Source organism: Netta rufina, assembly GCF_964035555.1.
Source record: "Netta rufina genome assembly, chromosome: 13".
NCBI lineage: Eukaryota > Metazoa > Chordata > Aves > Anseriformes > Anatidae > Netta > Netta rufina.
Genome location: NC_140136.1, coordinates 4675545 through 4697157, shown reverse-complemented (window position 1 = coordinate 4697157; position 21613 = coordinate 4675545). Strand labels below are relative to the sequence as shown.

General features: G+C 40.0%; 3 protein-coding genes across 3 annotated transcripts; 2 read left to right on the top strand and 1 right to left on the bottom strand.

The window, feature by feature from the left end:
- Positions 1–2328: 2328 nt before the first annotated feature.
- On the top strand, positions 2329–3216 carry LOC311214160 (arylamine N-acetyltransferase, liver isozyme-like; the record flags this gene model as incomplete). The annotated part of the gene is made up of 1 exon (XM_084294622.1): positions 2329–3216. The coding sequence occupies one exon, from the start codon at positions 2329–2331 to the stop codon at positions 3214–3216; it is 888 nt and encodes a 295-aa protein (XP_084150748.1).
- A 4302-nt stretch (positions 3217–7518) lies between these two features.
- LOC311214161 (arylamine N-acetyltransferase, pineal gland isozyme NAT-10) lies at positions 7519–8391 on the top strand (the record flags this gene model as incomplete). The annotated part of the gene is made up of 1 exon (XM_084294623.1): positions 7519–8391. The coding sequence occupies one exon, from the start codon at positions 7519–7521 to the stop codon at positions 8389–8391; it is 873 nt and encodes a 290-aa protein (XP_084150749.1).
- Positions 8392–13399: 5008 nt separating this feature from the next.
- On the bottom strand, positions 13400–21289 carry MPHOSPH6 (M-phase phosphoprotein 6). Its single transcript, XM_084294637.1, has 5 exons — positions 21133–21289; positions 17530–17642; positions 15888–15978; positions 14755–14852; positions 13400–14333 (listed from the first exon to the last, which is right to left on the bottom strand). Exons 1-5 carry the CDS (start codon positions 21181–21183, stop codon positions 14192–14194), a joined length of 495 nt encoding a protein of 164 aa, XP_084150763.1. The 5' UTR covers positions 21184–21289; the 3' UTR covers positions 13400–14191.
- Positions 21290–21613: the final 324 nt, after the last annotated feature.

Genomic DNA, 21613 nt, shown 5'->3' with positions numbered 1-21613 from the left:
AAGGGCTTGTGCTGTGTTACAATCCTGCTGGGGTGGTCACAGTTGTGCTGGGAAGAAAAAGCTGCCTCTGGGAGGCCAAGAGAGGGAACAGCAGTTTACGTGGCTGTTACCTGCCTATATTCACTAGCACTCGTGGTTTTGCAGCCTTATCCTTCTTATACCTATTTCAGTATTAATAGAGATCAGAGCCTATTTTGTCAGCAACCACAGGCTTCTCTCTATTACACAGCTTCTATTAAATCGATGAGGTTATGAGCTGGGGAAACTGAGGCACGGGCTATGCATTTCCCCAAGCCCATTTTCGCAAAGCTTTGCTGTGTACACCCCCTGGGAAGGTGCCCACGGCTGGCAGAAGGGCTGCTTATACACCGTGCTGTCCCTGCACCAGGGCCCTCAGGGAGCCCGACCCAGGAGATGAGCTACAGGGAGCGCACCAGGGCTTTGGCTACTGGCCAGGAGCATGGATGGATGGGCACTTGCCCAAAAGAAAATGTCAAGCTTATGAGGCCTGCCAGGCTAAGGGACTTGCTCGGGCCCCTTTTGGCCAAAGACGTGAAGCTTGGCACCGTTGTGAGAAAGAGATGTTTCTATCTGGCTGTGCAGAATGGCTGAAAATGGGAATAGAGAGAAAAACGGGGCAGAGCACCACAGGATGGCCTTGGCAGTGTACAAGAACGTGTGTCTGCATCTATCAGGGGGCATGGCTTTCTACAAATAGTGTTTCCAAGGAGATCCTGCCAGAGATGAGTGCCCTTGTCCTTATAAAGGGATAGAAAAAAAAACAAAACAACAATATCAAATTGCATTACTGCTTTTTCATGTAGCTTTGCTGGTCCGTTTGAAATTAAAATGTTTATTTCTTACTCCCTTATTATGATAGTACTTGATTTTATCATATTTTCCTGTCACACAGTCAGACTGTTGGTACTAGTACAAATCAGCAGCAATACAACTAAATCAAGTGAGTTATGTTGCTGGCATCACAGTTGGGGTTAAAGTCTAGAGATTAGGTCTTCTGATGTGCTTACCTTCCTGGACAAGGGTATTTCCACTTACATATCTGAGGTGGGATTTTCAAAAGCTCCTTGCACTCCCAGACACTGGATTGAGCTGCTGTCACTGCTGGGGGGATGGGGAGGCAGGTGGACCAAAGCTGAGAATAGTTGTGGCGGGGTAACCTCTCCTTCATCATCTACATCAACACATTTTTGGGAAATCCTCCCAGGGAATGTGTGACTGATTTCAAGGAGAAAAAAATTCACAGACCTTTTGGAACTTCATACAGTCCGCAGCAGATTGTAAATCGTTTTGGTTAAAAAATAACAATAATAATAAAAAATATATATCTCCTTGCATGGAAAAAAAGAGCCAAATTAAATCTAAATTAAAGGCAAAACAAATCCTTGCAGATACCAGATGAGTCAGTGGATTAGAAGTGTTACAGGAACTCTTTTGCATGTCAGCCATGCAGCCAGTACCAATGACAGTCACTTTATGCTAATGAAAAGAAAGGGGATCACTGACACGAAGACACAAAATACATACAATAATTTGAGCTGAGGCTAAGGTCTTTGATTTGTAAGAGAGAGTAGAAGAAACCAAAAGCCACTGGATATGCCTTGAAGGCATTCTTAATAATTATCAATTCCCTTGACCCGTAGGTTAGAAAAATTAACAATCTCTTCCTTTCAAAAGCCCGGGTCAAAGCACTGTCTGAACTCCACAGGGAAACTAAAGAGATTAAGAAAACAACAATCTACTTCACATAGAAGCTTGGCTGAAATGCTGACATGCTGAGAAGTTAATCCCAGTTAGCTGAAACCATGAATGTAAAAATTTGCAGTTGAATTTTCTGTGTGATAAAGAATTGCTTGCCTGTTACTATAAAAGAAACAGGAAAAAAAGAAAAAAAAAAAAAAAAAGCTGTGACTTTTATGCTGATGTGGGCTAACAGCTGTTTGCAAACCTGTTGTTTGCTAGTTTTATAAAATTTTTGCCACGCAGACCCTCATCTGGGGCCAGAGATTATTATGTGCTGTCTGTGTTTTCCTATAGCAAAGTTACCCACCTGGGTTGAAGACAGTATCTGAGATATAAAGCTTTACTGTTACCTGCTCCTATCCTCACCTCTTTCTTAAGAAATAGAGATGACAGAATGCAGGTTAGACCTGCGTGATCTCCTACCAAAGGCACAGCTTTCTTTCAAATCTTCACTGAAATGGCCTCAGCTACATTTGCAGGCTGGTTAACCTGTGCTGCAGAAATAGGAGTGAACCCCTTGAGAGCTGCACAACAGTAACTGGCTATTTTCCTGCTCACACAGGCAAAATGAACATTCAAGAGTATTTTGCAAGAATTTCTTACGATGGCTCCCACAAGGATGCAGACTTGCAAACCTTAACAGCCATCTTCCAGCATCACATCCAGGCGATTCCTTTTGAAAACCTCAGCATGCATTGTGGGGAGACCATTGAGCTGGATTTACAATCTATTTACAATAAGATCGTGAGAAAGAAACGTGGTGGATGGTGCCTGGAAAGCAACTACCTTTTATTTTGGGCCTTGCAAGGAATAGGATATGACATTTGTATTCTTGGAGGAAATAGTTATGATCCAGCAGAGAAGGCATACACTGCTCACATAAATCATATCCTGCTGAAGGTGGAGATCAAGGGAAGCTCCTACATTGTAGATGCTGGCTTTGGCGGTGCCTATCAGGCATGGCAGCCAGTGATGCTGATTTCTGGGAAGGATCAACCCCAGATCCCTGGCATCTTCCGCTTCAGGGAAGACAACGGCATCTGGTACTTTGAGAAAGTCAAAAGGAAGCATTATATTTCTGAGCAAAGCGTCCCTCCCACTAATACAACAGAAATGGGCAATATAAGAAAAATATATTCATTCACTCTTAAGCCACGCCATATAGATGACTTCCAGGAGCTAAACACATACCTACAAGTGTCTCCAGATAACATACTTCGGAAGAAGTCAATCTGCACCCTCCAGACCACTGAAGGGATTTATGCCTTAGTTGGGTGGACCTTCACGGAGATGAAGTACAACTACATGGAGGACACGGACCTCCTGCAGATCACAACTCTTACAGATGAAGAGGTTGAGAAGACACTGAAAGAAAAATTCAATATAGTGCTAGAAAACAAACTGGTACCCGTAAACGTTCGTGGCTTGCCACCTAATATAGTGGATATGATCTAATTCTAAATAGTGCTAGATGGGTCTTTAAATTTCCAATATAAACCTTCTAAAATTCACATTAATAGAGTTAATCTGATTCTAAAGTTGGGCTAATCAGATGAACACAAAGCTTGGTAAATTTGAGTATATTGTTAATTAACTGCCTATGCTGATTTTGTACTTTTTCTTAAACTTCTCCTTTAGAAACTGAAACATCTCAACACCTTTAATCTTCTCATATGGAAATTGCATTTTGTCTCCCTGAAATTTTGTTCCACCTCTTTGGATCTCACATGCCACAAAGAAAAAAGTCTGCATTATCATTTCACACAAGAGATTTGTAACATTTTTTGGTATTATTTCCAATCTTCTCAACACAGTTTTACAAATTACTGAATTTCTTTAACAGTCTGAAATAGAGACTCAAGCTGAAGTTGGACATCAAAGACTTCCTAAAAAGTTAAGACTGTCTCAAAACAAGGCACAATTAGGTACTGATTAACTGCTGATGAAATAACTTGAGAGACTTGAGTCCTGTTCCCTTACTAGAAATTGGCTTGAAGTCAGCTATTTATGCAAAGGCACTTAAAAACAAACAAACAAACAAACAAACCAAATCCAAACTCTCCAGTCCTGAGTGCCCAATTTTAGCTCCTTTTAGCATGATTTTTCTGTGCCTCTGAAACTGAAATAAAATCAACACGAGCTGAGATGTTTCATCAGTTCTTAAAAATTAGACTTTTTGAAACAATCAAAATTAGATCAACCTTTGAAAAACATAATCTAAACTTTTGGGGCCTAACTCTCCTTGACAACTTGACATCAAACAGGCATGACAGTATTATAGCTAAACTGTTTTATATTTATTGCAAGTAGTATTCTGCACAAAAACTACATGGAAGAAGAAATCCTGGAGATGCAAAAGAGAGCACTGGGAAGTTAGGACATGCCAGCTGCATGGTTTCACAGCACGTTCGGTGTAACATGACAGACTTTTTACCTATATGAGGCTTGTGGCAGGTACTGCACAGGATGCATAATGAGAGGGTGACAGAACAACATTGGTCCTCAGCCAGGAAAAAGACTGATACTTATGTCAGTCAACAACAGCAAGTGATGGGACAGCCAGCGTGCCTAAAAATCAGGTGCTTCCACAGATAGAGCCCAACAGACTCTGTCTTCCCCAAAGGGACCCTCAGCTTTCCACTTCTATCAAGTGAAGGAGACATGCTTGACAAGGAGCGAATCAAACAGCTACACAATGTGAGGATGCGGAAGGCCAAGTTTTGGAAAGGCAATGGATTACTCTGTTCTCACACAACATTGTGCAAATAAATATTTGTCATGGTGTTCATTAGGCATTGCAGCTCCAAAGTAACTACCTGCTCCAGTGGAGGCTTTGAACAGATCAGAAAGTTCCTTTGTGAGCAAAGACAGGTCATTTTGTACATCTGCAGAGCTTGGGAAAACAGAGACTGAAGTTCTTTGGCAATGCAATGTACCCAGAAGGAAACAGAAGACTATACTCCTCCACAAAGTGCTGACTTGCCAACTAACAATAATGCAATTATAAAAAAATCAGAGCCATTGTAAATATCTACAGAAATTATGTTGCATGGAAAACAAGTTCAGTCTGGTCTCAACCAGCGGAAAACAAACTTCTACTAACAGAGAAGAAACAAAGTTTAATTTGCTCATGGATCAGTGAAGTCCAAAAATGTGCATTCACTTTGGGTGGACTCTGCCCTTTCTTGGCGTTTAAGATTCAGGAGTGAGGGACAACAGAGCTTAAAGAGGAAGACGGCCCTCGAAATTTGTATTCACTTCTTGCTGTACCGACTGCTGTTCCAGTAATAAGCAACCCAGAAGCTGCAAACATACACAAATAAGGTTATTTTAAGAGGTAAGTCTATTTTGTTAAAACAAACAAAACATGGTTTCTTTATGATGGTAAAGGTCATTGGGAATAACAAGCAAAAATCTCTTTAGGATAAATCTTTAAAAATATGTAGATACAGAGCTAAAATATTGCCTGCTAAACATGGACTCTTGAAGAGGACAAAACAATGTAATTTCAATTCTTATGTCTTACTGCTCTTCAGGTGGATATTCACTTGACTATGAGATTCACTTTTGTTTAGATGCAGTAATAGATACAAATTCAGAACTACAGCCTTTTCTTTGGATTTTTAATTCATTTAAAAATATTGCACATGCAAAGGAAGAAAAAAGCAATTTAATAATCAATAGATTCTGCTTTTTGGAAATAAAATTACAGGCCTTTAAAAAACAAATAAGAAAAAAATGAAGTTACAGACTGTGTTTTGCCTACCCCAGAAAGCCCATGTGCTGATGCATTAAGATAGAAGTAGGCAGACGTGTATTTTAACAGCAGAAATGCTGATAATGTGCATAGTCCTAGTAAGAAATATTTTTTGCATGAACACTTTTATTTGGACATTTAGAAATAATCCTTGGAAGTTCTTTCGCTGACACTTTTCAATGCATAAATCATAGCCACATTTGTAGGATTACCTTTTAAAAGCTAGCTTTTCATCTGATCTGTTCACAATTCAAAAGAACTGTAACTTTCATCTCTTACACTTAAGATCTAACATAGATCAATCGTATTATGGAACTGCAGAGAGAAATTACAAATATTATAAACTCAAGATACAACTTTATGCTGGTGTGATCTACTTCATGTTCACAATCTGACCGGGTAGGATCACATAGACTTAGATTCTGCAAATCAAAAGGAGAAAGTCCCAGAAGTTTATGTTCTACTTAACAAGGATTACGTTGGAATATCCTCCAACAATGCACTTAAATATCACTGGAAGCTAAATTCCCTCTGTAGAAGATAACATGCAGTTTTTGATGGGGCTCTCCATTCACTTTGGACAGCTGCTTCTATAACATCCATATGCACATCATAAATCTGTCACTGAAAATCACCTTGAGAAATTCTAGCTTGCACTAAACGTTCGGTGGTTCACTGCTGAATTTATTTGAATACAATAGACTTCCTGAGTCACTAATATTAAGTGTCTAAACCTCAGCTTACTGTATGCACAAAAGATTTTCAAATAGCTTTGCGGGCTGTCAAGAAACTAAATATTTGCAGTAACTCTGGATTGCTGAAACACTTAGTGCTTTCTTTGTAAAGGTTGAAGCCTTCAAAACATTTTATCTCCAGCCCTATATCCAAGCAGACAATCTACAACATATTTTACAAACAGTATCTTATCAGATACCTACAGAGCGGCCGACTCATAATGATGGCTGGCAGACTGCGATGGGCCTTCGTGAAAACCAGATCACCGGCATGACTTTCCATGGTATTAGAAGGCAGAAAGCATGCTGAATAGTTTCTCATCAGCAATTTTGCTCATGAGGAATCCTACCAAGCCAGGCCAGGAGGCAGGCATTGCTAGAGGCAGGACAGACCAGGGATGCAATGTATCAGGCTTCAGTAAATGCTTGGTTGTGTCTGCTTTTGCAGGAATAAAGTGAGTTTTGGAAAAGGCCAGGACTAGAGAGCTGTAAGGCACCCACCGTCCACTTTTATGACACCGTAAGAGACGCTGGCACAGTGGGGAATAGAAGATGTGCTCTTTGTCTTTTAGGTCACTCACCTTTGTTATTCCAACACCAAAATGAGTTTTAGCAACACTCAGAGCAGACAAGAGACACAGTGGTCCGCAACTCTTGAATAGGTCAGAGGTTTTTTTCAGCTGTAATTATCCGAATAAAACTTGACACTTTACAAAATGTGCAGGGAGTATCATTTTCACTTTTTGTCAGAGGCAGAAGAGACACGCGGTGAACAAGCGATTCATTTATGATCACAGGCCAGTGGCACACTCATGAAAAGAACATGTGGATCCTGGCTCAAATTATTCTGCCTCCAACTGGCAGACAACACTGCTTCCCCTACTGGCACTCCTTTCATTGAACAGTGGATTTAGACTGTTTTTCATGAAATGTTCTGAACACTCCCTAGTGTGATCTTACCTTGCTTCTTAACCCAGCAAATACAGCAAATCCCTGTTTCGCAGCCATTGCATATATAAGCTGCAATTGCATCAGCTGTTTGCCATAGGGATGACTAAGACAAAAAGCAAACCCCGACATGCACTGCTCTTCTGTGCGCTGGGAACTGTTTGATATGAATACTTGTTACCTTTAAAAACCTCTCTGATGAGGTTCAGTAGATTAAAGCATCTTTGCTGGCAGCAGCCTGGGCAGTTCTTCACAGCATTGTAAATCATTGATGTAAAGAAACAAAACCAAAATGCATTTCCTTCCTTTACAGGAGACATGAACCTTGAAGAATATTTTGCAAGAACCGGGTATAAAGGTTCCCTTGAAAATCAAGATCTGGAAACCCTAACAGATATATTCCAGCACCACATCCGTGCTGTTCCATTTGAAAACCTCAGCATCCATTGTGGGGAGAAAATTACTTTGGAGTTGGAGCACGTTTATAACAAAATCGTGCGGAGGAAGCGTGGTGGCTGGTGCATGGAAAACAACCAGCTGCTAGGCTGGGTCCTGAAATGCCTGGGGTATGACGCCAGCTTTCTGGGAGCGTACGTGTTCAACCCACACGAAAATGCATATGCCAACATCATGACCCATCTCCTAGTGAAGGTAGTTATTGATGGGAAAGCCTACATTGTTGATGGAGGCTTTGGTGTATCCTATCAAATGTGGCAGCCGATGGAGCTTGTGTCAGGGAAAGACCAGCCCCAGGCACCTGGTGTCTTTCGTTTCACAGAAAAAAATGCCACCTGGTACCTTGAGAAAATGAGACGGAAACAATATATCCCCAATCAAAATTTCTCAAATTCTGATCTTCTAGAGAAAAAAGAGTGTCGGAAAGTGTATATGTTCAGTCTTGAACCACGGACAGTGGAAGATTTCCGTTTCCAGTGTACGTACCTTCAGACATCTCCAGATTCCCTCTTTACGAAGAAGTCTATCTGCACACTCCAAACCACTGATGGCTTTCGAGCGCTCATCGGGTGGACGCTCACGGAGACTACGTACAATTACAAGGAAAACATGGATCTGGTGGAATTTATAACCCTTAAAGATGAAGAGGTGGAGAAGACACTGAAAGAGAAGTTCAACATCACGTTAGAGAGAAAACTTATCCCAATTAATGTCAAAGGATTTTACACAATCTAGACGACTGGAAAAACCTACGAGAATGCTACATGTGTACCGTATCTCCCATGGTCTGCGCAATCACTACGGCGAGATTATGGGATTCTCTTGCAGGCGACTGAAGGAAAAATACATTAATACCAGATTAAAGTGAATTTCACTCTGGGGAAAGGAGAAAATCAGGGATTTAAGACTCGTCTGTCAGGTAGATAGAATTATTTTCTGTGAGATGACTGCAGTTCAATTTTTGGCACAAATGTAGAGACTGATTTGAATCTGGTTATAAACTTGGGTAAGAAATATGTCTGGGTAATTTTGGAGTGCCTATAGCACATAAATAGGAGTAAGGATTATTCATTGTGATATGCTGCCAACACATTTTCTATGGTCATTACAGGAAAAAAGTCATCTGTGAGCTTTTAGACAATGAAGTATGCATTTAAAACTTCATTTTTCACAAGATCTAACCACTCACTGCTCATCTCATTACCTTTAATATAGGTTGAACAATATTGCCATCTTTGAAAGGAACATTAGGAGGTGTAATTCTTCCACCATCATCCTTAGGTGAAAATATAGTACGAAATGAAAATTATCATCATGTGCATCCCTTTTGTCATTACGGCAGTAAACTGCCCAAGGTAATTTTTGGTATGTAAGTGTTTTTCAATTGATGCAAACTGTATGTGTTGCAGCATTATTGTGGCTGATGGATTCTGAGGATGTACCCAACACTCTTTGCTTCTTATAAGTAAGCACCCTATAAAGGGGTGAATGGTGCTTAAATGTCTCAACTACCTTAGATTTAGTTCTATCCCAAATGGGGTAGAAATTTAATATTTTTAGTATTGCAAGGTATTTGTATAACAAAGGTGAAAGAACAAGGAAGCCCACCCCACTTTAGCCTTAATTCTACCCCGCTACCTCTTTGTGTAGCAAATATGGGAGTCCATATGACTATCCTAAATGATTAACACTTAGCACAAGGTCTTTATTGTCACAAGTTAGTTTCTTCATCTGTATTTAATTGAAAAATATATATATCCAGGTGCCAACCAAATCTAAATGAACTTGTTCCTTTAAAAGTTATTTTACAATTGCATTTCCACATTAAAAAAAAAAAAAGTTGTTTTCCCCACCACGCTTTTCTGCAAAAAGCCTGACCAAGTAAACCACTAAGAAAGGGGAAATGCTCTCAAGTGCATGAAAGAGTAGCAGCAATACTGAAAAACACCCTTTCTCTACTTTTTCTCCCCCATCTATGATAATAGTATTGGTAAAACGCTCATTCCTTTCACTGATGGTGTATATTTTTGCTCAAAGACATTATCTGATCAAAAATCTCACAAATACTGTGTGTATTTGAAAATAAAGGAAAATAAAAACAGAGTCACTGTAAATTGAGCCTCCCCCCAAGAAACTGCATGATTCTTTTACGCACCGTTAGCTGAGTAAATGAGGTCTGTGCAATCGTGCTATCATCTGCTGGTCAGCCCTCCCCACCACAAACTTCTTGAGCCAAACACACTGATACTGAACAAATTTTACAGCGGAATTGAAGATGGTAAATTCCTACAAGTTCCAGGAAATAGAACTTGTAGATTGAAGAGGAGTCCCCATAGCCAACTCCACCACTGCTGGGCTGAGCAGCCAACAGCTCCAGGCTGGCCCTGGGGTGTGCTGGCTCTTCCCTGCTCATCAGTGGTGTTGACACCCGATGGCCTGGGTGCATATGTGCCTGCACAGGGACAAGGAACCAAGGACCAAGTGGGAGGTGATTGAGGATGCTGAAAGTTCTTACTGAGGTGGGAACACAGTTTTTTCTATAAGCAACGGAACTAAGGACGTTGTTCTATAATGTGTTCTTATTACTGTATCATATTAAGGTCTCATTAAGGGATTTTATTCCTTTCTAAATGATTGATCAAAACAAGCTGTTCCTCAAGACCCCAAGGAACACTCTGAGCTTGGAGACACTTACCACCTCCATTTTAGCTGACAGAAATTCCCATCTGCATTCAACCCAGGTCACCAAACCATAATCATATGCAATGAACTACAGCTGTTTCCTGGTACTGCTGCCTCTTGTCTTGAGGACAGCCGTGAACAGGTTATTCTGCCTCTGTATTTCTCTAGAGATGGTCCTACTATTGCTCCCAGGTAATTGCTCAGGTTGTGGTGTGCAAAGGTTCCTGGAGCAGAGCCCTATGGATTTGTAATGACATTTTTAACTGTGCCTGGAAAGATGGGACTCAACCCAGGTACCCCTTTCTAGTATTCTGTTCTTACCAAAGATCTATGGGGCTGCCAACATCTGAAGCTTTAACCTTCTCTCTGACTCCATCTGTTGGTAATTACTCCCTGAGATGGGTTTTTCCTCTCTGTGCAACAGTTATAACCAGGTCCTCATTGTGCAGCATCAAATCACACAAAGAAGTGTTAACACGCACAGGAACAGTTTCACAGTTTAACTGAAGCTCCCCAAAAGCTGATGATGAAAGCCCGAAGATATTAAGGTGTGAATGTTAGACCCAAAATGTCTCAAAGGTTTGAGATGAGAATGGTGTAAACAGCAAACAAAATCAAACCCAGAGGCCTCATACTGGGGTTCCATTAGCAAGGCATTATTGGAGAAGACAGACGCTCTCCTAGACTAAAAATAATAATAAAAAAACCACAACAACAATGAAGTCCTTAAAACATCAGCTCTCAGAGAAACTTGCATCCACATGCAGAAGTAAAACACTGATCTCAAAGCTGCACGACAGTTTGACATCCTTCACCACTACTACGCCTTATTTATTAATGTTCTCTCTTTAAGAAAGGTTTAATGAGAGCCCAAGCTACCGTGCAGATTTAGTTGCAGACTGTTGTTCGAATGAAGCAGAGCACACATATAGAACCCCCCACCCAGGACCTTTATAATTCCAAATAAAATTTACAAGTATTGCATTCCAATTAACAAAAAGAGCAGAAAATTTCTTTTTAAGTCTCAATTCTGGACCATCTCCCAGAATCCCAGCCCAGCTGCCCATTACAGACACACAATGCCCAATGGCAACGACAGCCATCCACAATTGTGTAATTGTATAATGGAGTCTTATTAGAAAACACGACACACAACGGAAGAAACGCAGTTCAAACTCCATGGCACCACTGCACAGCCTTCCCCCTCCCCAAAGAATCAAAGTTTAAGCAGCTCAAGCATTACTAAAGGGAAGACACAGCATGTCTCACTGCAGTTGGACTCTGGTCCAGTAGTCTTCAAGATCCAATTCAAAGCAGAATAAAAGTAACAAAAGAAGAAGCATCAACAAGAAAGATGCTGTTCCATTCGCACATTTCCAACATCAGCAGTCATTACAGAAACAAGCACTGTCAGCCTGTCAAAGGGAGGGACAAAGATTCCACCTGTCAGGAGGCATGCTTAGACTTAACGCTGAGCTGTCAGCGAGCACAAACTACAACACACTGCTTGTTCGCTCTAATAGCTACCTTAGTGTAACAGACACAAACGCTTCTGGTGTCTGGCAACTCTTTATCCACTAAATTTTGCGGGTGGTGTTTTATTTTTTAAGCTTGAACAAAAATCCCAACTTGCTTTTGTGCTCTAAGAAAAAAAATACTTTTCATTTAGAAACCTGTAGCTTTTAAAATTCTACTGCTTAGGAAGTTGTCCATGAAAACAGGTCTGCATTTGAGACTTATCAGAGCCAAGAAAGCTTGAATTAATGTCGGTTTGCATTATGAATATTTCACCACTACACTTGTATCTCTGTCAAGAGTAGTTTAAACACTAATTTTATACAGCAGAATGTTTCTACCTTGGCTAGGAAGCTAGAGCCCAATTTAAACACACACACGCCAAAGCTGAAAATAGAGATGGGCATTTCAGAAGACCCCATCACAACTCTAAATCCTTGTAACTTTGGGCACTTAGGTACCTTTAAAATATAAGGACCAGCGTATGGCAGAACACACTTCAGCTGTACAAAATTACCCCATCAGATTTAACAAAACTCTGCAATACAACAGAACTCTCTGCACAGAGCCTCGACCAAGCAAGACTTCACAGAGTTCATCTGAACTGCTAGTAGTTACTGAAATTACCCAAAATCTCCGTACATGATGTCACCGAAACATTCTCCAATCCAGTTTCTCTCAGGGAAGTGCAAGTGTAGTGACACCTCGTGGTTACTGGTGGTTTTCTCCCTGAACCATCCCACGCAGCTTTGCAGAAATTCTCTCTCCATTGAAGAAATGTATTCACATAGAGGGAAATGATTTTCCTACTAATAAGAATAATGGGATATATTCTGAGTTTTTCTTGTGATGACCAATAATAAATCATTTCTTAACTCAGGTCACATCTTCCATGGGAAAAGAAATGTCTCGTCGTCATTAACTTCTTTTCAACTAGTGATAATATATGATCAAATTTTAAGTAATTGAACCAGTAGCATTTAATTAGCTCTGAAAAACTATCTCAGATCATGAATCAGGCTTTCTACCTGAACAAGGCTCTTACTAGGTTAAAACTGTATTTCTTTCCATGTGTGATCCATCTTGAATATCTAATGAGCTGCTCTTGGTATATGAATTATAGTTCATGTAGCATACATGCATTACAGCAGACACAGCCTCTGTCTTTATGTTGAGTTTCATGTCTTGCTTCAATTTAACAAAATCTTTCTTCAGAGAGCCAGCATTAAGGATGAGCAATTTAGATATCTAGCTGAGAAAATTAATAGAACTCGTTGAAAACTAGAATACAAAGAACTGCTATGAATTTAGACAAGACCACAGTCACCTTTTTCAGTAAGTTCAGGGCACTAAGTGACTAAAGGCCATGGTGTTTCTGTCCAAACACTGCTTCAGATGGCTTCACTACATGCTGAACAGGAAAAGTTAACTCAGTCAATTAATACATGGGGACATCTGTGGTCAGCACAAAACAGGATTTCTTCTGATTGTATTAAGTATCATTTTTTTACATTAAATTAGCTAAACCACAATCATTAAACACACAAAAAATCAGTTTTTATTCACTTTTCAAACATGTTTTTCAAGCTGTTATTATGCTTTTATGACAAGACCTAGATAATTATAAGATTGGAATTTTTTGGCTGAAAGAGACAAGATTAGCAAACTTCTTTTGGAAGATAGAAATTAAGACTCACAATCTGCTCAACTGTCAAACTGTAAACGTTGCCCAATATTTGGCTTGCTCTAGAAAAAAAGATTTTTTTTGCTACAAACCCCTCTATTTTTAAATAAGCTTTATAGAAAACAGAAAATTCAACAAAATGGATTTTGTATCTGTTCTTTTCCCAGCTTATTTGTAGAACAGTTAAAAAAAAGAGATGCATGTTTCTGCTGACTTTTTTCAAATTGTGGAGAGCAAAGGTTTTCATTTTCATAATAAAAATAGCAGTGAAAGCTGAACTGCCTTATTGGATTGGACAAAGCTACTCTTCACTGCAAATATTTCTTTTAGATGTTATCATAAAATGTAAATACTGTTGCTCTTGATTGCATGTTGACACTCATCCTCGTTATACACAACATTAAAAATGACTGATGGGCTTAATGCCCCACACGTTAAAAGCTGCTCAGAGAGGAAAGGATGTATGACATCCATTATATACACATCCACTTTTAAAAATGTTCGTCATGTGGATGGCAGAAATTTCAATGAGAACAGACTCAGATTTACAATGCTATCCTTTACATTAAATAGCAAAAACTCAAAACAATCTTCGGTTCATGGTACTATATTTGGTAGATAACATTTCTATCAGCTCCAGTTGTGCAGCTGACATTAATCCTGAGGTTTTAAGAACATTTTCTTGGCTTTCTTAGGTCTTGAGTTACTATTCTCATCTTCATCTTCATCACGAAGAACACGCTGGTCTCTTTTTTTCAAGAATTTCTTCCCTATTGTTCCCACTAATGTTTCATATCTGTAAAGATAATTAAAAATTGTCAGCTTTTACTGAAATCAGTGCAAGTTCAATGCAGGAAATCACAAATCTAATCAACAATTCAACTAGTATAAAAAGCCTGTCATTAGACGTTTAAGAAGCACAAGTACTACATGATCACGGATTAAATTACTGCTCATTTTGACAGCTTAAGTTTGTTAGTAATCTGGAGCTAGGAGGTATTAGAATGGAATATAGGGATATCAAAAGGCAGAAAACATCTAGGAGATTTTAACCCCCAAAGTGATGGAGATTTCACTGAACAAACACCAAAATTCCTGAGAAATCACTGAAGTATTAAATGCTTTTTGTTGTTGTTTTTTTGTTTCTTCTCCTGCACATAATACCTAATATATCACATACTTTAAGATATAATCAATACTGGCTAGGGATAGTGTACCTTCTGGCCATTTCTTCATCTGACACATCAGCCTCCATTTTATCATCCACTTCAATTTCTTCTTTCTTGCTTTTAGAGTTCATTTGGACCATTAACTTCTGAAAATGAAGTAAGAAATAGCTTAAACATATAACCCTGACACAATGTCAACTATGCTGAAATTCACTGGCAGGAAAAGTGCATAAAAGTTAAGGATCAGTTTTAATCTCCATTTTCCTCATTTGCTGTATTCTGTTCAGGCTAAAGCACAGGGCTGTAAGAAAAGGTAACATGCCTCTTCAATGCTAAGATGAGCTTAAGAGTTTGCCTTTGAGAAAAAAAGACAAGATATAAACAGGGTATTCAGTGAACTGTTCTATCCAAGCACCCTCAAATGCATGGCAGACATCTTGAGGAGACCAGACAGTTAGATCCTAATTATTTTTTCATTGTGATGTCAGCACATAGTGTTTGGAATGGTTTTGTTACAGTTGAAAAATATCTGCAAGAATTTACAATAAACGATAATAAAAACCATGAAGCAATTATATGCCAAGTCACAGTGAAAGCAAGTTTAAAATAACTAAAAGAATGCCCCATTAAATCACCTTGCATAGCCTTCCTCACATCTCTTTGTCTTTGTACTTTCATCCTCTTGTTTCAGTTCAGCAGTAACATTTTTATTACCATTTCAATAATTACTAGTTCTATCAGCATGAATCATGCCAGAAAGAAATGAAAGACTCTCTTGCCCAGAATTTTTACTTTGGAATTTCAAGACCCTACTTATATGAGTAAGTGCTGAATAAACAGGGTTGAATATTTGTAATATTGGGCTCTGAATTAAATGGCAGGAGGAACAGAGAGCTATTGTTTTGGTAAGCTGTGGGACAGTCTTCTCAGCTCAAGGAAGGAAATGTCTGCAGGAATTATGTAATTACTGACCATCAACCCACAGAGATAAAAGGTTTCTACTTACCAGATGCTACATTGATCAACATTTTGGTTAGAATTGCAGTTTTCTTGCACATGAGAGAATTTACTGAAGGTGCTGCAAAGGCCAGCCAGCATGGACGGTGAACACTAAAATCCTTGTTCCCAAGGGTTTCAATCCTAATGTGAGACCACCTCAAAAGAGAACATTTAAATAGTACCTCAATTTCCGGATTGAATCCTTTGAAGGACATTCTGCCATAAAGTAGATCCTCACATGGCATAAAGCTTCTCTCTTCTATTATAAAGCTCCTGCATGAAAACCCAAACCCAGCATTTGTCAAACAGTGCACTTTAATATAATCAAATTAAACAAATGCAAAAAGCATTTGCTGTCTTCCCCCACACAAATAAACAAAACCACAGTGTATTTTATACCATCAACTACTTTCTGAAGCTTAATTGCTCTGATAAATCTTTCAATGCAAGGAGCTTGGAGTGCAAAGAAATACTGTTTGCCAGCAAAGCTGTGCCAGTTCCACAAGCAAAATTAACTCTCCTGACAGAAAGCACTCTTTGCTGGTAAGATTCCACCTACATTAATGCTTTTGCCAGAATAAAAATACCACATAAATATCACTCTCCAGGTGGCATTACTATACCAGCAAAAGCTTCTAATTAATTTTTCATTGTGATGTTAGACCTGGAATTAGTTGAGTCTGTCAGGATATAAACCACTGTGTAATTCTTTGTTCAGCAGAGAAAGATTTCCTCTTTCTTCCTCCCTTCAATGAGCCTGGAAAGAAAAGAAACATGACTCCGAGGCGTCCATAACACTCATGTTAGATAAAAGTACTTCCTTGAACTGTTCCATCCTTCTTTTCCTCTCACACACATGCATCCCTTCTCTCTACCTCTTCATCTCTCATTTAAAACAAACTCCTACAGGCATAGGAAATCATGCTGAAGAAATCAAGCTCATTCTCCTACCTCAAGGTAGGATCAGCTAAACATGAACTATGAACAGCACAAGTCTAACTGGCCTGTCCTCAAAAGACTTCCAGTGACGAAGAAAACAGTCTTCTTAGGCAATCTATTCGCGTGCTTCAATAGCCTCATTGTTAAAAAACCTTCCAATATCAAACCTGAGCCTTCCTTGCTGCAACTGAAGCTCAAATACCTTTTTGTCATATCTACTAACAGTCATGGAAAATAGTTTATGAATGACCTTATTCAACTACAGTTAATTCTCTGGATCCCAGCTTTTATAAATTATATACATTCTTACTCAATAGAATTTTTGTTCTCTTTTTAAAGGACAAAAGTCAAACTATTTTTAAAGTAGTTCCCTTGCTACTTAAAGTGCCTTTCCAAATAGTGGGAATGGACATTTGCTTCCCTATTAGCTAAGCCTTCCTTTATTTTTGCTTCATCCATTATCTCTCCTACTTCAAAAACAGGACTTGAAGTGAGCTGGACTCAAGAAGACGTGGTCCTGAATGGACCTACACATGTGACTGAAGCTCGATTTACTAACACAAAGTTTCAAACTTCTTTTTTCAAATGAATGGCAAAAGCAGCAATGAATGAATTGGTCCCTGCCTGAAAGAAACTAATTACATGCATCTAGAAGAAAATGCGAGTGAAAGAAGACAAAGCGTGCAAGAAGTGAAAGTAGGTCAAACTGGACTTGGCAATCTTAGGAATGTCCCTGAAAATATAACAAGCTGTAATGCCAGTCTGTCACTATTTTTCTTTTTTATTCTGTTAATAATTATCAGTAATATTTCTGCTAAAGGGAAAAAAACAAATTCTGTTCCCACCCCACAACAATGCAACGGTGATACAAGAGTACAAGCTTACTCTTTCTCCTTTAGGTCTGGTAAATCAAGATACCAGTGTTCTTCACTAATTATCTTCTTTTCTTCCTCTTCTAGTTGTTTTTTAGTTTGTGAATCCAAACCCCTTTGCATGAACTGAAAATAAAGACAAAAGTGCACAACTTCAGTCTCTTTTGAGTATGTTCTGTACAGGCAATAATTACATAATCATAATTATCCATTACATACTTAACAGTTGATATAAGAATTAAATGCTTTTTGTGATCTTCTCTGGGCTTAATCTGTGTTTGGGCAAACGGACAAAGGAAAAGTAAACATCTGTGCATCACAACAATCTGGACTGACTGGAAGTCAACAGTCAGCCACGTCTGCACCTAGATAAAAAGAAAATTTTGATGGATCTGAGATGTCACAAATCCACAATTTAGCCAAGATATTTCTACTGTTTCAGCAAAGGCCAGAGAGAATGTAATGCTAATTAAAGATTTTGCAGTATATCTGAAACCACCCCCCCCACACACACAAACAGTACTGTGACCTAAATGGAGCTGTGACCTAAATGTTGGTCATACCAGTTGGTGACTTTCTGAAACTTCTGTATTTTCAACCATCTTCTTTTCTCAGATTTCGTATTACAAACTAGTTTGTGTTTGTAACCCAGCAGGCTAGAACTTGCCTTTGAAATAAGTAACTGAGGCTATGACATCTTCTGCATCCAACTGTGTTAAAGGAAGATGTTACCAACTCTTAACTTCTCATTGATGACCCACCAAACTACTAGTCGAGCAGTATGGTAAACACCTGCTAACTCAGGAACAGCCTGCCAAGGTAGCTGAGATCAATAAATTACTTTAGGGTAAGACAGCTAATTCTGCCTAATACAAGGATGTTCCTGCCAATTGCTGTGTCTGTGATAGCCTTTGGCAGGGAATGGGAACAGGCAGATAGGAGCTGTAACCTCTCTTGCAGCTGGGAATAGAAGAGGGCATTTGTCATGGCCCATGACAAATTGCTGAGAGTGCAAAACCACAGACCTGAGATACGTGCAACATCCCTTATACTTCCATTTGTATCACGTCTGATGCCTGAACTGACTGACAATTTAAAAGTATTGACAAGGTTAACTCACTTCTCCAAGCACAGGGGAGAAAACAACTCTTCATGACTTTACAGGAGCGATCCTTACATTCTCACATCCCTAGGAGCTGGGACCCTCCTCTGGGCCTACAGAAAGTGTTTCAGTAACTGCCTCTGACAGAGGTGCACATTTATACCGATATAATTCACAGCAAGAGACAAGGCTACCAGTGCTGTTTATACACACTTCTGTACAAAAATTGCTTTGTGGCAATCAAAGCAAACGTGTAGGCACAACACTGCAGAGGAGTTTTATATCAACTAATCGTACTCCTTTCATTTAAAGCAGCATCATTTCTGTATTTAGATAAGCCTGCAGGCTGACAGATAACATGCCAGTGGGGCTCTTCTGTCTTTCAAACATTAGCAGAGACTCGGTCATAGCTTTGGTCCCAGCTACAGTGGGCTTGACTTGGGGATAAGGCCCAAGAAGACATCACTACACACTTCCCTCCCACAAAAATCCTAAATTACTGAGATTATTTAAAGTACATAGGTAATACATGTATGTAATATATATTATGTGTATACACCCACATTTTCTCAGTCTTTACAAAACGTCCATGCAAACCAAACCAAACCCTGACATATAAGCCAATAGTGTCTCATTTTCCTTTTATATTTCTATTTGTATCAATTTGTACAAGACCTTTAATGAAAGAAAACTTGACTTTTGTTTTCTGAGTCGACCCAAAATATGTCAAAGCTTTCCAATTAAAATTACAGTATCTAGTTGAGGAAAATAAGGGAATCTATCATGTGGAAAACCATATTGCTCAAGGAAATTGGTTAGCCAGTCAGAAAACTCAACAGGAGAAATTTTGCTACAAGCACACAATTAAATAATCATTCCACATTACATTTTAAAGATTATGTTCCTCACGATTACTACAGGAATAGCTGGATGGAAAAAAAAAATGTGATTGTATTTATCAGAAATGTAAACACACTTGAATGAATTAAAAATATACCAACCATGGTAGATGCAGAGTATGTAAGGCAGTAACGGCATGGTTATTTAGGTAAGTTCCCCCAAGCAATGGGACCTGGATCAAATGGTATAGGAACTAAAAGCATGAGCCACCATTTGACATCAAGAGGTGTGTGTAGTCTGGATCTTGGTGAAAAGGGTTTTCACAACACTATCACTGACCACATGCCACCTCTGGGTGCCCCTTCACCTGCCTACTAAATTGTTATGATAAATCTTATCACTACTCGTGGAGGCAGCTGCTAAAAGATTAATTAAAACATTTGTAAACAGGTTTTGCAGTATGAAAGTGCTAAGCACATGATCTGTGTATGACCTTTTCAAAACCTACTCATCTCTTCTAAGCTGGTTACTACTGCCTGGACTCTAAATCTGCAAATGTCACAGCACCACATTCACAGTCTGGTTCCCCACAGCCTTCCAAGGAAGGAAATCTAAAAACTAGCCTTTGAAATCTCTGGAGGGTTAATAAACTGGCAAAAACCAGCAGCATAAGTTTCACCTAAGAAGAGAGTATTACAAAAAAGTAACAAAAATCAATGATGCTGCAATCTAGGTTAAGGGAGTCTTACTCTGTCCTGTGCTGCTGGTTAACTAAGCCCATCATTTACTTACCTTTGGGAGCAAGGCAGGATGCATTTTGTTTCCCCTGTGTACAAATGTTAACCTTTCATTAGCAGTACCTATTAATTGTGGTAAATACTCCACAATCTTACTGTAACAGAGCCCACTTTATATGGAGCTAAAACCTTTCAGGCAGTTTCTGAAACATGGTCCCACATAAATAGGTGAAAAAAACCCGCATGTTAAATAAAACACCACAAACAAGAAGCCACAAAGGCTAATCACTTATAAAAAAGTAATGAGTATTAACATTAAAAAAAGGCTTTTTTTTTTTTTTTGTCTTTTTGTGTAGACACTTTCTAGTGTCTGTTTTCCAACATTAAAGACTCATCCCTCACAGGAGAATGTACTTTATTGAATTAGGCGTTGTGTTATGCAACGTGCACCAGAACCCAGTAAGCAGATGGCCCTTGTGTTTGTGACTGGGAAAAGATGGAGGAAGGTGGTAAAGGGCCAGACGTTGTGCTTGGGCACTTTGTTGGTTATCAGTAGAAACAGACAAAAAATGAAACCCTGTCTGGGGCAGCTCGTTAAAGCAGCCTCTTGCTAGTGAAGCTCGAGCAAAAAGCTGTAAAGAAAAAGCAAACAAAGCCACGTGCAGAGTACAAGACACAGGAGAGACACTCGTGCCTGTGTCAGAACAGGGCAGAAGCCGCGTGGCCACATACAGGAAGGGAAAACGTCCCCAGAGCCTGCAAGGGGCACCCAATTGCGGGTCCCCACACACCCCACAGGGACAGCCACGGCGGCGGGCGGCCCGGAGGGCGGGCTCAGGCCCGGCCCGGCCGCCATCTCCTCGTCCCCCCCCCCCCACAGCTCGGGCCCCATGCCTCCCCTTCTCCTCCCCTCCCTGCCCGCCGCCCCCCGCCTCACCTTCATGCGCAGCAGGTTCTTGGACAGCTTCGTCTTCACCTCCCCGGCCATGGCGGCCGCGGCGCTGGCACTAGGCCGCGCTGGATCCCCGAGCTCGAGTAGTGCCGCGGCCGCGCAGGCCGGGGGGGAGCCGGTGGAGGAGGCGGCGGCGGCTCGGCTCGGCTCCACCCTCCGCGATCGGGGCCCGGCCCAGTCCCGAGGAGCGGCGGGGCCTGCGGGGGCCGTCAGGGGGCACGGCTGGTGTAAAAGCAGCGATTAAAAAGCAGCAGCTTCGCTGTATAGAGCTGGGTGTATGGGGTGAGGGGGAGTGCCTCCGTGAGCAGGGTATAAATCGATGGAAAATGGCAAATTAGTAGGGGAAGCTTAGATTTTTTATCAACGTTTGTGGGCTCTGGAGGCTTAGGGGTTGATCCATACTTTTCTGATGTTTATAACAGAAAAGGAAAGAGATTATCAAATCTTTTACATATTGGCATTTGGA